We start from the raw sequence: 16,475 nt of genomic DNA, 5'->3' as shown, positions 1-16,475 counted from the left end.
TGTGAGTTATTTTAAATAACACATGCATTGTCCCAATATATGCATTTTGGTACACGTTACTTGTCTGGAGAATTTGCATTGCGACGTTAAGAGAGGTGCAAACGTTTTGCCTCGGTTCATGTGTCATTTTGGAATGTACATAAATGCAAACGGAATCGAATTCTCCCCGGTCCCTAATCTGAGGACAAGAAAGCAGGAACATGTATACCTTCAGGCTGGCCTCTACTGGACACAAAAAATGCTGGGCTAGATGGATCTTTGATCTGATCAAGTAAGTTTAATTGTTGAATATTTATGTAGGATCACATGGAATGAGGCAGAGGCCTATGTGCCTATATTGGTATCTGAGCAGAAGCCCCTTCTGATACAATTTGAACATGCAGATCTTGAGAGAGCATAGGTACACGAGGGAAGAAGGGATAGCTCGTTCTTTCTCTGACAAACCACAGTTTGTTGGACAAGGAGCATCGGAAGCCAGCCTACATGATAGTTTGGGGAAAAACTGATCAGGTGGTGTTAACAAGGCATTGCCCACATTCCTCATTTCCCCTGGGGGACAGGGTCTCCCTTTCTTCCAATCTCAAAGAAGGGCAAACATCTGAATTCTGCAATATTTGCTAGAAGCCATTTCTTTCCTAAACAGAAATGCCAAAACGTCTTTTATAGTATAAATATAGAATAAATGGTTGCTTCCTGTTTCCTCAGTGGAAATAATTGTTCTGCCGAATTAGGGCCAGATTGCATCCTTCCTTCCATGTTAATGAGCACCTGATTAGTATGTCGTGCTAATAAGGCCAAGGACACGGGTCTGATTCTCATACAGGTGCTGGGGGAAGTTGAAGGCACACAAATCCATTGCCTTGCTGAAGCTGAGCAGGGTTGGTGCCCGGATGTGTAACTACTTGGAAACAACATTTAGACCATGTTGGTTTCCATGACGGAAAAAGAGAGGGATATATTGATGGCTGGTGAACTGGATGGCAGATAATGGTGTATTTCCTGGCTTATATTCGTGCATCTTCAAGTTTGGAATTACCTCTTTTTTTAAAAGAAAAAAGAAAAAAAAGCACACTATGGCAATAATATAATCACAGTATGGGGGGGGGGAACAGTTCCAAGAGGACATGTGCATTGCATGGGATCACACGATATTTTCCAACACCAAACCATGCTGTTGTAACAGTGCAACTTCGACTGAAAAGCATTATTCAAACACCAAACACCTGACAGTTGCGGAATAAGCAGCAGCCACAGGCTTACATTGTAGAAAGCAGGGTGATATGCAGCAAAAATACACACTGAGGTATTAAAATTAAGGTCATAATGGTCGGGAACCTATCTCTGGAACCCCAATTGCTGTTGCTTCAAGACGATCATGAAGAGGCAATTGCAGATCCAGGGTGAGGATCTGTCTCCAGCACAAAGCTATCCCATACCACACACTTTCCCCCACCCCAGCTAACCTTACCTAAAGGGTTATTGTGAAAATAAAATTGGGATGATGGGGAGAGAACAAACTATGCCACCCTGAGCTTGATTACTAAAGAGAAAAAAGGTCTCATCAACAGGCTCTCTCAACTAAAGCATCTTTCAATGTGTAGTAGTAATTTCTTTCTGGGACTGAAACCAATGACAACATCCTTGCAGAAATCTGGTGGTCTAGGCCAGCCTGGTGCCCTGCAGATGCTGCTGAACTACAACTCCCAGCAGCCCCACCAGCAGGGGCTGGTGGGAATTAGCATAAGAAGATCCTACTGGATCAGGCCCATGGCCCATCAATTCCAGCATCCTGTTCTCACCGTGGCCGAAGAGGTGCTTGTGGGGAACCAGAACACAGGATTTGAGCACAAGGGAACTCTCTCCTCCTGTGGCTTCCAGAAGCATTGCTTCCTCCAACCACAGAGGCAGAGCATAGCCTCTGCCATGGCTAGTAGCTACTGAGTTGTGGCCCAACAACACCTGGAAGGCTTCAGGTAAGCAAAGGTGGGCCTAGGATCATAGCCCCTGAGGCTCATGACATGGTGGCTCAAATTGGCTGTAGCCAATTTGTCCCCAGTGCTGCACCCTCTCTACAGAACAAGGATGCAATCTGAGTGGGGTTTTGCCTCTATGGCAGCGTAGGCCAGTGATCAAAGGCTATCCTCATTGTTTTCACATAATACTAGCAGGGTAATACATCGCCCTAGGTTTGGATGGGAAAGAAAGATTTCAACACCTGTGTATATCTGACAGAGAGATCACGAAGATGCCTACTCTTAAAATAATGGCTTTTGGGGGTTGGAAATGATTAGTAGATCCTAAAGAAGGGCAAGTATGTTACTGCTAGGTATATCTGATTTTTTTTTAAAGCCCTGGGAATTTTACCAACCGCTAACCCTCTAAACATCCTTCCTTATATTTGTTTTAACATATAGCTCTAGCTGACTTATATTTCTGGATCCCTCATGTATTCATTAGCCTGGATAAATATTTCACTTGTATTTACAGTAAAAGAAAAAAAAAGCAATCATTTTTTTAAGACAGTTCACAGCAAAACTCAGCATCGGTTGCTACTTAAACAACACATTACAACATGCAAGCAAAAACCGCTCAACAGTGAACTGTAAATATGAATAACAATGGAATTGTCTGGAGAAGCAAAAGGACAGAGATTTCTGGTTAACTTTGAACCCATTCAAGAAGCATAATAAAAAATACTATAGCAGTGAATTAGTGATAAGAAAAAGAAAAAAAGTACATCCTCGGTCATTTCTCCCTCTTGTAAGCGATGCGTTAGGCTAAATGGCAAAAATGCACTTAGCTCTATCAAACTGCAGAATATCCTTCTCTCTCCCTCTCTAGTTTCATTATCGGAACAAGCAAAGCAGAAATTGGCCAGCAGCACCTCCATGCTTGGACAGCGCATGGAACGCACATTCCATACCTCAAGGTCGTCATGGTTACCATGGGAAGCGGCAATGAGGACTTGCAGTAATGATCATGTTTGTTTGCTTTAAAAATACACAGGGCTACACGAGAGAATAACTGCAGCGAATGTGGCTGGGGTGGGGGCGGGAGAGGTTGAAACCGACCGTGGAGATGATTTGGCATCGGCTAAGCCATGGGCTGTCCAAAGATTATGTATCCCACAATATATATAGATACTGTGAGAGTGGCAAGATGCAGAGGCTAGGTCATAGAAATGTGCCTGGTATGAAATTAGACAATGCATCCATCCAGCTCAGTATTGTATAGTCCAGGAGTAGGAAAAGTTTTTTCACCTGAGGACCATGTCTACTTTTTGTAAACATCCCTCTGCATCCTACATCAGACCAGCGAGAGGCATTATTGGGGTCCAAGGACATATTCCTGCTTGGGGGGGGGTGTCACCCAAGGAAAGGACAACTCAGGGAGTGTTCTGGGGAGGATTTCAAGGGTCACAGGGCCCCCTGATGCTACTCTGGTCTACTTTGACTGGCAATATAGTGAGACTCACACAAAACGTCCCAGAGAGCACGCGTTGCGGTGAGGTCAAGACTGACCTCACTGCTGTTGCGGGTGGGAGCGATTGGATAGCCACAACAAACCAATCGGTGGTCCCTCGGTTGCTGGGGTAAATCTGGCCAATGGGATCATTTCATGCGTTAACCGAGAGACCCATATATACCACTGCACATTGCGTTGAGCTTCCTCTTTTCGCTTTGTGCACCGGATCACCCTCCCTATATTTAGGGTTTATTATGACCTTGCGATACCGTCGTGGGTCATCTGTTTTTGGGACAGGGGCCTGGTAGGAATTTTCCCATTTGGCTGATTGGCCGGTGCCACTTGGGTTTCGCCTGCCACATAGCAAATCGTCACAAATTTGTAAGGTTTGGCAGTCAGGCATCGGTTCAAGGTGTGGTCAAGGGGAGGTTGGAGCACCTGCCCCTCCCAATGCGTGACAGGGTATTCCATTAAAGGAATCCAGGTGCTCGCCTTGCTTTTGTCCGATCCCCTTCCAGGGGTTAGGGCCACACCAGAGCTCCTAGGAGCGTTTGGGGTGAGCTTGAGTCTGAACCTGGTCCAAAGCTCTCCCAGGATGTTTACCCTTACTGACGTCTGCCGGAGTCCAGGCGTCAGAGTGCTGCCCTGCTGAGGTCAGGTGCAGCTAGTCGGGAACCAATGCCGATCTGTAATCATTAAAGTTGTGGCCAAAATTATGCCAACAACCTTAAACTAAATTCTGTGTCAATTGTGTCTTTATTTATTGGGGGAGGTCTTGGGATCTTAACACGCAACCACACCTTCACACAACACATGCACACCACACAAAGGCTTATCCACCACCTGCACATTGGGGCACTTGCTTATTCTATGCAGGCAGGGATTCTGACCCAATCAGGGTTCCACCCGTCATGGTGGATTTTGGCCCATATAAACCAGTAATATATAAACACACACACACACACACACACACACACACACACATCAACTGCATATCTAGGGGCTTCCCTACATGCTCCAATGCAGGGGTGCCAACTTGAATAATATATTGGGGTGGGAGCAGGCAAGCCCCACCCCACATAATCAATCACAAGATGCACAGCATTTGAATGGCAATGTCCTTCAACTTAGGGGCAATGTCCTTCAAGTATTTTCTTGGGGGGTGGCAAAGGAACCTCACTTCCTAGGAGTTGGTGCCTTTGCTCCCATGGGATTCACCAGAGGTAGGAATGGATGGAGCTGCCTGTCTTGTGAATTGCTCATGTGCACTCACAACTTGAATGCCATTCCGTTTCTGCATTAATTTGTGACACATTCTTTTCCTTTCCTTTCCTTTTTTTAAATTCTCCACATTTCAGTTGGCTCCTCTTAAAATTTGTTAGGAATTTAGTGTGATTTCCCTCTCTTATGCATGTCAGTTTTGTGTGTTATTTTCACCAACACATGCATTTTAAGGAACAGTTTGCCTGAATTACTTGCATTACTTGTCTGCATTACTTTTTTTGGAGAATTTGCACTGCAATGTTCAGAGGGGTGCAAACTTCTAAAGACGGCGTTGCCTTGGTTCATGTGTCATTTTGGAAAGCACATAAATGCAAACTGAATCGAATTCTCCCCGGTCCCTAAACTGAGGACAGAAAGCAGAAACATGAACCTTCAGGCTGGCCTCTAATGGACACAAAAAATGCTGGGCTAGATGGATCTTTGAACTGATCAAGAAAGTTTAATTGCTGGATATTTACATTGGATCACATGGCAAGAACATAGGTGCTTTCTTCCCCTGAAGCACATTAAAAAGCATTATTATGAAATATAACTGCATAATAACATAGCAGGCATTGGTGGGTACACTTTGTTACATAATTTGTGGACGGTCCACTCGAGCTTCATTGAAATTTAATCTTATTTAGAGCTGTTGCTTTTTGTTTCTGCTTTTAAAAAAGGGTTGGGTCCAGGTTAGGTTAGTTGAACTTTCATCTCATTAAAATCAACTGGGTGTAAACTGAGTCCTGACTATCTTTTTTCCGCATTGCTTTGAATGGGCCTTAAGCCCATCTAACTTCCTGTCCGGATCCAACAATAGCATTTCCCCCAAATGCATTCAGAAAAACATTCTGCTCCTTTCCAAACACATGACAATATATTGCCAAAGCTTCACATTATTTAGTAGTTCTCATCTACAGGTTGCAAAAATTCATTACACAAGCAGGCAAACTTTCAGCAGCGATTTCGTATAGCATCAAGAAAGCTGCAAAAAAGCAAAGATGATGTACACGCACGCCCGCACACACAAAGTCAGTAGGAGAGAAGGGAGCTGAAGGCTGACTTTCTATCTCCCAATCCAACCACTGGCACACGTCACCTTTTGTTTCTTATTGCGCAAACTGAGCAACATGAAAATATTCACACCAAAATAAGTAGCACTACATTTAAGCAGGTTCACAAGCCGGTGCCCGCAAATCTTGTATTTAGAGCACTGAAAGTTACTCTAAAAGAAGGCATAAGATCTTCTCCCTTTCCAGCAGGCAGAAGTGAACAAAAATGAATAAAAGGATTTTGTTTGTGTGTCTGTCTCAGGGATTGATCGTATCTCTTGCACTCATGAGAATCCCCCTAGTGGCTGGCAGTGGTCCCTGTTCCAGTGGGAAACACCTACCAAGGGAAGTCATATCTGCAAAAAGAGAGAGAAGTCACTAGGGCCGATATCGTAAAGGGAGCTAGAATATGGAGCTTTGTCTCGTGTAATGCTCTCCAATCAATGCTGCTTCACTCATGGCACCTTAAAAACGCAGAACAGGTCTAGGATTCTTGGGCTGCAGCACAGGTCTGGTCAGAGCAGAGGAAGGGGGGCAGTGGGGGCGGGTGTCACCACTGAGGGGGGGGGACAAAATGCCGGGCAGCACTCACCACGGGGCCTGCAGCGCACCTGTGCCACGCGTCTCTCCTGGGAGTGACACGGTGGCTTGGGCGCTCACAGGCTCCGCGCTGCCCAAACAGTCTGCCTGCTGCCTCCCCCTCAGCTGTAGGGCGGCTGAGTGGGAGGAGGCAGGCAGACTCCTCGGAGGCCCCGCAGAGTGTCCTGCCCTGGCTCACCCCACCCCGTGGGCATCTGGCCCCGCCCCTGGGCGCAGGGCAGGCGCACCACCCCAGGCGCCCGATCGGCTTGCTCTGCTGGGTCTGGTAGCAGTGGCAACATTCCTAGGCAACTAACAGGATTGCACGGTCTGGCTGGGCTCTCTCCTGATGCAAAACAAAAAATGCTCTTTCTGGGAATGGGCAGCTGAGGTCCGCCAGCTTTGTATTCTGACAATACCCTGGAAGTTGAATTGTTTGGGAGGGCCCCCGCGATGGATTGTATTGGATTTTATACGGTATGGTACCCAGGGCTGGCCAGATTAGTTTCACAGTGGGTTGTGGGCAGTCCTGACGTCAGCGCCCCACCCAGGTAAATTGCAACAAGGTTGGTGTTGGGAGGGAAGTTCCATGATTTCATGGCATCCCACAGGTCACTACTGGTGGCAGCCATTTTCCTCCTCGCTCAAATTCTCTGGCAATGACAGAAGCAAATCCCAGACCTGCATTTGCAGCCAAATACCTCGCTCCATCCAGAATGTGAAGCGCCTGCTTCTGAGCACCTAAACCATGTGGGAAGAGTCCTCAAAGAGCCATTATGGGATGCAGCTCCCTGGGACACTCAGGGTGATTAAATTGCTCCTTTGCTTTCGCGTCAGAGTATAATGATCTGAAATGATCTTTTTTAAAAAACTTTTCCACAGGCCTTTCCAATGTGGGTTCAATATTAGCATGCAAAACTGAAGGCTTTCGTTTGAGGGAATGGCTGTACTTTGAAGCTAAAAAGCACCCCAGATGTGTATTCATGGGGGGAGGTTAAATTTTCTTTTAAAAAATGGCTCGGGCTCTCTCAACAAAGAATTCGTAGCAACTGAACAAAACCTTTCTCAAGGTTCTAGGGGAGAAGGTAGGGTGTCAAGGTCCCATGAACTGCAGCCAGAGAGCTGCCAGAGGCAAATATTTTTGAGGGGTTTGTCATAATGCATCCATGTCATGTTCCTGTCATTCTTAAATGCTGAGAACTAGTGTGGGGGGGGGGAGGAGGAGGGTATATGTATCATGTGCATGTGTAGGAGACGTGCATATTTGGGTGATTTTTAGACTATTGCTCTTCAGCGGTCCAAACAATCAGGGTGACCACATGCATATGAATGGCAGAAGAAACTCATAGTTGATTGAGGTTGCTTGTACTTTGTAGCTGGGCCTGAGTGAGCTGACTGAGCAGATCACTAGAGACAGATGCGGAATCAAATCTGCATTATCTCTGCATAAGAGATCTCTGTGCAGTTGCTCCCACAGCAGGTTACAAAAAACTGGGACAGCAGTCTGAGAAGGGAAGCACTTTTGCTGTTGATACAGAGGCAAAGGGGAGGGAGAGCCCCCTCCATTCTGCCCCAGACGTAGTGTGCATATTTCAGATATGCAAGGCGAAAGATTTCAAAGGGCAAGAGATCCCACAGAAGCAGCAACTTGGAGAGGTGAGTGTTGCCCATCATGTGAGCCTCGGGTTGAGGGACCAATACAAAAGTGGAGTGAGCAGAAGTCGCAAGGACGTGGTGCTAATTCAGATGCGTATCAGGAGTGGCAGGGGGCAAATTTGGGAACAGCAGCTGCCATGTTGTCTTCAAGCTGCAGATACCTATACATATTTGCAAAGACAACTTCTTCCACAACAAACTGCCCATGTTTTAAGATCAGCAGGTGAGACCCTACGCAGGATGAAGTATGCATCGTGGAGCTCTGGGAAATGGCCATTTCAATGGTCACTCCTTGCATGCAGATCTCCCTCTCTACTGTCTTTCCTGTATCGTTTTTTTAGTTGGCTGGTTAAAATGTACCTTTTTCAGAGGGCATTTGAAGGAGGAGGAACCCGATGAGATAAATGGATTAGCTGCTTCTGCTTCTAGTAAATGGCTTCTTTAGACAATTAAGAGTCATTGTGTTATGTTTTCTAAGGGCTGTGTTATATTAGATCGCTTAAGCATTCTTTTAGTCTTATTCGGCTGTGCTGTCAAGTTGCCTTTCTATATGCAAAGGAAGGCATATAAAAGCATCTAAATAAATGAGAAATTGTCGTGCAGAATGCAGTGCCCAGCAGAACAGCAGGAAAATCCATGATATTCTGCAAGGAGCTGGGCTGGGAGAAGGAGGAAGGGGAAGAGAAACTGGGTCCGGCCTTTGAGGCAGGGAACAAGGGCAGGAAAATATTGAGGCTTTGGTAGCCAGTGGGAAGCAATGGTGGATCAGGGTTATTACTAGCCACTGAGGTTGCACCTGTTGTCTACACCTGTCATAATACACAGTGTGGCCCATTAGGCTAACCACTAATTACGCGCAAGAGAAGGTGATGCATCTCCTCCTTCCTGATGATTTTGAGAGTCGGCTCTTCCCTATGTAATGAGATCGCTCCCTTGCTTATGCACTGCCAACGCTCCAATAATGGCATTAAAATTGTGTTCCCTGAACCAAGTAATTAATCAGAGGCACTCAGTAAAGGCGGATATCTGACCTGGTATAGTCATCCTCGACAAGCATGTGCTTTGGGATAGGCGAATATCTTCCTGGTGAGATGGGAGCCAAAGATGCCTTGTATTCTAAAGTGCCGTTGTTGCCTGAAGACAGTATATGGTTTTCCATTGGCGGGGAATAAGCTGGAGGTTAAAAACAAACAAAGGAGTTGTGATTAGTGGGATTTGAACACTGCACAGCTCACTGTGGCAGAGATCGTTTTATTTAAATGGGGATGGATCCCATTTAAGTCACTTTGGAATCAACGGGGCATGCTCGCCGTGACTTAACTCAAGCCCAACTAATTTCAGGGGGAGCAAAGTGCAGCTCAACATTTCTGCTCCAACCTTTTGTTAAACAGGCAGCCAACCCTTCGGAGAAATCGACAAATATCAAAGCAATTCAACATTTCGCTACCATTTTGGATAATCCTTTGAAAATCGATGATGGAACAGCAAAAAATGCTTGGGTGCCTCAAACACAATAAAGCTGGTGTCACACAAAATGATCCCCTGAAGGGTTTCCTGCTCCCTTCTATCCATCTAGCACCCTGAGATAGGGCCATCTGGAGCCGGTCTCAGTAGGTGACCTCAAAAAGCAGACAGGTTCAAATGAGACAAAACTATTGCGACGAAGGGTTGGGAACAGGGAGGGGAGAGCATCCCATTGCTTGTTACGGCAAAAGAGGTCACACTTCTGTGAGTGCTGAAACTGAAAGTTTCCAAGAGGTTTGAGCTACATGTGAGAGTTCAAATTTAGTGCTTTCAGATTGTTTTGGTCCATCAAGATGAATGGTCCCCCCCCCACATCTTCGCATCTTGAGCTCAGGATGTTTCCTTATTCACCTGGGATTGAATTTTTTGGTTTTTCAAATGCAGTAGTCACTTTAAAAACACAGCATCTGTCTACAATGTCTACAGCAGTGCTTCCCAAACTTGGTTCTCCAGCTGTTTTGGACTACAATTCCCATAATCCCTGACCACTGGTCTTGCTAGCTAGGGATAAAGGGAGTTGAAGTGGGGAAAAAATAGATCTCAATTACAAGAAAGGAGATTCCGATGCAACATCAGGAAGAACTTTCCCGACAGTAAGACCTATACAGCAGTGGAATAGACCCCCTCGGGAGGTTGTAGACTCTCCTTCATTGGAGCTTTTTAAGCAGAGGTTGGATGGCCATCTGTCATGGATGATCTAGATGAGATTCCTGCACTGCAGGGGGTTGGACTAGATGACTCTCGGGATCCCTTCCAACTCTACAATTCCATGGTTCTATGACATTAAGAATGAGAGACAGGCAATTACTTACGATGGGTAATGTCTGGTGGGCCATAGGGATCAGTCATGTAAATGGTAGTAGGCTTCCCAACTTTTAAATAAACTACGTCGGATGTATTCTTCAATATTGCTACTGCTTCTTCATGTGTTACTTCTTCTAAACAGTAATTATTTACCTAATGGGAGTAAAGAGATGGATGCATTAGGCTGGTCACAAACTAAAATGCTACCCGTTCACATGCTGGCAGGACCCATGTTTACCAAGGAATTCAATAAACGGTGCCAATTAGATTATTACAGGTGAGAAGGTTTACAGCTTTAGAGGAATTCCCATTTAAAACTCAGAAGCACCCGGATAAAGAATGATGGTTGGGTGCATGTATTCTAATTTCAAGGGCTTGTGTACAAGTTTCAAAATGAATATAGTTCCCCAACGTCCTTTGCTAATCACAGGACAGCTTGGTTTATTGAATGAGATCAGGGTGGCAATTTGAACAGGAGAACGTTGATGGGATCTCGAAGCATTTCACTGCAAGGTGGTAATGCTTTGCAGCACGCACGGGCAAATTATTCTAGCACTCATATTATAAATAGATTCTTCTCTTTATCCACCAAATAGATGCACACACAGCGCAGTGTTACAAAAGTTGTGTGCCGCTCCCACTCTCCGGGGGTCCAGGTATTCCTGGTATTGAGCTTACAGCATGGTCCTTTCAAGAAGGGCGTGTCCCCCACAGCATTGCAGCCAGCCTGCCCAAGATGGATCCCAGTCTCTCTCTCTCTCTTTCAAGCAACCCTTACTTAAGACCAGGAACCCCCAAACTTCTGCCCTCCAGATGTTTTGGTCTACAATTCCCATCATCCCTGACCACTGGTCCTGTTAGCTAGGGATCATGGGAGTTGTAGGCCAAAACATCTGGAGGGCCGCAGTTTGAGGATGCCTGCTTAAGACCATAGGAGGCAACTCCTAGGGGCTGTGGAGGCTTCCGCCCCCACAATAAAATATTTGATGGGCATTCCCATTCAAAGTATGTGTGTGAAGAGCACCATGCGATCAATTATGCAGGGCGGGGCTTACCTGGGCCCCCACAATATTTCATTCAAGTTACCTCACACCCAGTTACCCTAGTAACCTTCCAACCTTCCTAAGTCTCTGTTCACACCTCAGAGGAAGGGGGAAGGACAGTTCTCACATCTTGCCAATGGCCCTCGATGGCCCTGTATTGTTTCTTAATAGCCCTAGCTTGGCCAAGTCCTTTTTCTCCTTGGAGGAAAGTGCAATGAACTAATGAAAAGGAAGATTGTAACCTATTGTTTTATATTTTTGAGGGGGGGCATCCCTAAACCAGTTGAAATGGTAGGATTTTGATTATTTGGGGTGTGAAGGGAGAGGTACAAGGTGCAGAGGAATTCCTAGGCTAGCCTATGCAAAAGTCAGCACACATGGTACTCCCTCGCTTCCCTCTTTTTTATGGTATTAACAACAGCCCCGTGAACTGAGTTAGGCCAAGGGATTGTAACTTGATAGAAGGTTTCTTATGGAGCCAGTGAGGTGCCTTCAGCTATTTGGGACCCATCCCTGATCATAGGCCATGCTGGCTGGGGCTGGTGGAAGTTGTAGTTTGCAACATCTGCAGGGCAACTCATTGGCTACTCCTGGCCTAGAGAATGGTTTAACTCTGGGTGAGACTAAGCACATTTGGACAAAGTTTCTGGATGAGAGACTGCAGGGAATACCCCCAACTTGGCTGCTCTCAGCTGCTCTACGGAGATGAGGTATACAGAAAATAAATAAATCATCCCCCACATTAATTCTTCACTGGGTATTTTGTGTGTGTGTGTGTGTGTGTGTGTGTGTGTGTGTGTGTGTTAGGTGCTGGCCATTTTACTCTAATCTGGAAGATCTTCAATCTTCCTCTCAAGAGCCCCTTTCAAGCAAATTTTGCCTGAATTCAATAAAATCAAGCCGCTCGAATGTTGGGAGGAAGGAAATAGCGGAAGAGCAAGCAAAGAGTTCCCGGGAAACGTACAAATTTTATTTAGATTTCTGGCTCAAGTGGAAAATTGCCCCCTTTACATCTGCTGTACACAGCCTCTTGGGATTTGATTGAATTGTAACTGAGAGGGAGCTGAGTGCCGGTTTTGTGCTGTGGCAAAGTTTCGCCCTTTTGGGGAAAAAAAAAACACTCTTGAAAATCATTTCTGTTTCTTCTCATGCTTGTTGAAGTACGACTGTAGTGAGTGTTCTGCAGTGAACATCTGTGAACTGGGGGGGGGGTTGTAATTGGCCTATTGCTGCTTATTCAAATGGCTCTTTTGAAGCTCCGTGATTTGGAGAGCTCTAAAACTGAAACAGTTCTCTCCTCCCTCCTTTTTTTTTTTTTTTTGCTGAAGGCCTAAAAATTGCTTTAAGAAAGTGAGTTCCACTTAATTGTCAACGCATTGTCCCTCAAATGACAGAATTGAATGGGCTACAGCTGCTGTCTGGGTTCAGCAAGGGAGGGAAACAAAAAAAGGAGTAAATTATATTTATTTATCTTTTACAGGAAACTAAGATGCTGTCAGGCCTGGGAGAATCTGGTTCAACAGGTCAGTGAATTTCCTTCAGATCAGGAACCAAAATGCAAACATACGCACACCCTAGCGATGGACAAATCAGTCAATTTCAGTTTCTCATAGTTTCTAATAGTTCGTTTGTAAATTCGGCTCTAAACATTTGTGCAGAAATTTGTGATTAGAAAAAAATCCTCATGAAAATTTGTCAGCATTTTAGTGCAAATTTCTGTGCGCACTCCTGCAAGCAGTTTTGATTAATGTACACATTCTGCAAACAACTTTCCTCAATAGAAAACATTATTTTCACTCATATATGTGCTTTTATGGCCACTTTACCCCGAGTACATGCATTTTTGAAAAGTGCATTGCAGGATTCGGAGCTGTGAAGGACAACTGTGGTTCAGTTCACATACTGGCCTGAGAAGCGGGAATTAGGTGGTTTTTTTCCATTAAAAGGCAAATGAAATCAAATCTATTCCCCATCTCTAAGAAGGAGGGAGCAAAATTACATGGAAGAGGGAAAAGGAGGAAGGCGGATTTAATTGGTCTGAAACAGCGAAATCTGTCCAACTCAATCTGAATATGTATTATATGACACCATCCAACTGCACATAAAGCTTTGGCATCAATTTCTCACCATAAGGAGCCTGTCTCCAACTTGCAACCTCCCGTCCTTCTGCGCTGCCCCTCCATCAATAATTTTAGTAACATAAATACTGTTGTCTCCAGGGATGTGCTGATTCCCCACACCTCCGGCAATGCTGAATCCCAGACCTAGGGAAGAAAATGGAAAAGCTTTCTTCAAAGCAGGCAAAGAACATTTGCTGAGCGAATGTACAGGGAGATCTGGGCATGCGGTCGTTGAACGAAAGGTAGGCATGAACATTCAGGGGCTGTCTCGTATTGAGTTAGCTCCACATGGAGTAGAATGCAGTAGAAGCAGATTCTGCAAGCTCCTCTAGTGTTTTTTTTTAAAAAAGAAATGTCCTATTCCCCACAAGCAATCACACCTGCTTCATCCACAAGCAACAAGGTTTCTTCCTTGGCATCTCCGTGAAAATTTTCATTTTCTGAAAAGCGGTTCCAATGACAAGGGGAGAGGAGACGTAATAGCAGATTTTGTGGCACGTAATTTTTATTTCATGGCTATTCTCTTTGGAAAGAAGGGATGTCATAACACACTGGCATGATTATAGAGGGCTGCAGTTGGAAATATATTTGAAGAGGGGGGACGGGGACCCTGAACTATTTCTGGAGATCTGTGAACATTCTGTAAATTATGGCTTTCTGTAAGAGGAGGAGGGGGGGGGGAACTGAAATGAGCTCCAGCTAAAAGGGAAGAAACGGAATCATTTTCATAATCACAGATAGATTTCTCAAAAATGAAAGTGCACATAGTCCACCCATTTCTATTTCCAAAGGGTTGGAGCAGGGGAGGGATCTCTTGGCACACCCAGAGAGCTTTCTGCCATGGTCCCAGCCCTTCTTCTAAAACACTTGCATATAGAACAACCCTGTGGGCAAAGCCAAGGACACAAGTCCTTCCCACTCACTGTACTTTTCCAGGCATATGATGAGGTTTCCCCTGGATAAAATCAACTCAAAAATTGGGGCTTGTCTTATACCTGGATAGTGCAGAGTGGGGATGGGGGATTGGTTCCTGTCGCGAGCAGCAAACTGTCATCAGCGACAGCACTGATGATTGGTGTCTGCGACACGGGCTGCTGTCAATTTGCTGTCATAGCTGCCAAGTCTCCCGTTTTCCCCGGGAAATCCCCGTTTTTCCAGCTGTTCCTAGCTGAAAGAATGGATTTTTTTGTTTTCCCCCGGTTTATTCTGGCGCGGCGGCCATTTTGGAACTGGGCAGAGCATGCTCAGAAGCGACTTTTGATGCTGCTCTGCCCAGTTCCAAAATGGCTGCAGTGCGACTTCTGGCGCGGCGGCCATTTTGGAACTGGGCAAAGCAGCATCAAAAGTCACTTCTGAGCATGCTCCGCCCAGTTCCAAAATGGCGGCAGCGCTACTTCCGGCCTGCTATTTCCGGCCCGGTCCCTTATTTCTCTGACAGCAACTTGCAAGGTATGTTTGCTGTTGCTGCGGCATATGGGTGGTTGATTGGTGGCTCTTGTCAGCGAGCGGGCATAAAAAAGGCTCAACAACTCTGGGCAATTTCCCCCCATTTTCTGAATTCCGAGTCCCCCCAAATAGTCTTATACATGAAAAAATATGGTAATTGATTGTAGGGAGGAAGCTGCCCCTTGTCCACACTGTGTATGCAAAAATAAGAGAGAAAGTGGGGTGGAATCTAGGTGACTTGAACCCCCTGAACTTGTGCAACGATATGTTGCTATATTCTTTAGGCCAACACAATGTCTGCATGCATGAGGGTTGAAGGCCTTATATGACATGGCTCCAAACATTAAATAATAACAATAATAGTAACCACAGTAAATATTATTAATAGGTAATTAAATTTTTAAAATTCTGCTTGTGCCTACATACCAAGCCTTAAAAAAAATAATTTCAAAATCTTTATGGAAGAAACAGGGCAGCATAAAAATGGGTATGAGCAAGGAACTGCTATCACTCTCTCTCTCTCTCTCTCTCTCTCTCTCTCTCTCTCTCTCTCTCTCACACACACACACACACACACACACACACTCCTTGGAAAATACAAAATCCTGGAGCTACCCATCTGAAATTATCCAGGGCCAATTTACTCTGTAGGGGCTGTCATGCCTCCAAATTTCATGCCCCATGTGAAGAAAACAAAAAACAAGAAAGTTATGTCCCGTTCTGGTTTTGCAATGCAAGTCAATGGGATTTCTGGATATTTTTTAATTTCCCAATCCAGATTTGGATCCAGGGCAGGGTGGAATTGGTCCAGCTTGATCCAGACCAGATCTGATCTGGATTTACAAAACAGGGCCACAAATCAAGGGTCTGTGCACAGCCCTACTATTTACCCTGCCCTTTGACAACCAAGTGGTATACGTTACTATAAAATTGAGGTGTTGTTTTTATGTGGAAAATGTTTTGGATTTCACCTTTATCAGGACACACATACACACACAGTTCACCCTATAATCTTGACTGTAATTTCTTTTCACTGATTTTAATATTATATTTTTAAACTGTAGGATCATACCCCTGGTGAAGGGTGGGTAGGGAATCCAATCAATCAATCAATCAATCATTATACATTATAATGATACTAGGGTCAGAACGGACTGTGAAGGAGGGACCCTAAACACTATGATTGGAGCCAAAACCAATTTAACAATCATAGGAAAGAAACTGTCCAAGGAAGAAATGAATACATGTCCAGGGCATGCTATCTAAACTGAAGTTGACAGGGCGGAATGATAGAGATTGTTCAGCATGAGAAGGAGCCAGCCTCTATATTTCTGCTGAATGTCATTTGTTCCTTCTAAATTGATAACCATAGGAATCAATTTCTGTCCAAAAGGAAAGGAGCATCATGACATCCTCATAAGCGGCTGGCAGGCAATATTTCGGCAAGCAAACATTTAACTGATAACGCCAAACCTATTGACACAGCTGCGTTCTTCTGGGATCCGACCCCCTAACCTTGAGCG

General features: G+C 45.1%; 1 protein-coding gene across 10 annotated transcripts in view; it reads right to left on the bottom strand.

Moving 5' to 3' along the window:
* The window catches only part of DLG2 (discs large MAGUK scaffold protein 2), an 835,907-nt gene that overhangs the window by 176,521 nt on the left and 642,911 nt on the right, over positions 1 to 16,475 (bottom strand). For all 10 annotated transcript variants that reach the window (XM_088668833.1, XM_088668834.1, XM_088668835.1 and 7 more), the window contains 3 exons: positions 13,514 to 13,650; positions 10,352 to 10,496; positions 9,047 to 9,188 (listed from right to left, as the gene is read on the bottom strand). In XM_088668833.1, the coding sequence (XP_088524959.1) occupies positions 9,047 to 9,188; positions 10,352 to 10,496; positions 13,514 to 13,650 (424 nt within the window). The remainder of the gene's footprint in view (positions 1 to 9,046; positions 9,189 to 10,351; positions 10,497 to 13,513; positions 13,651 to 16,475) is intronic.

The sequence above is a fragment of the Zootoca vivipara genome, chromosome 4 (genome assembly GCF_965207765.1).
Source record: "Zootoca vivipara chromosome 4, rZooViv2.hap1.1, whole genome shotgun sequence".
Lineage (NCBI taxonomy): Eukaryota > Metazoa > Chordata > Lepidosauria > Squamata > Lacertidae > Zootoca > Zootoca vivipara.
Note: the sequence above shows the minus strand (reverse complement) of the source record. Positions and strands in the feature narration are given on the sequence as shown.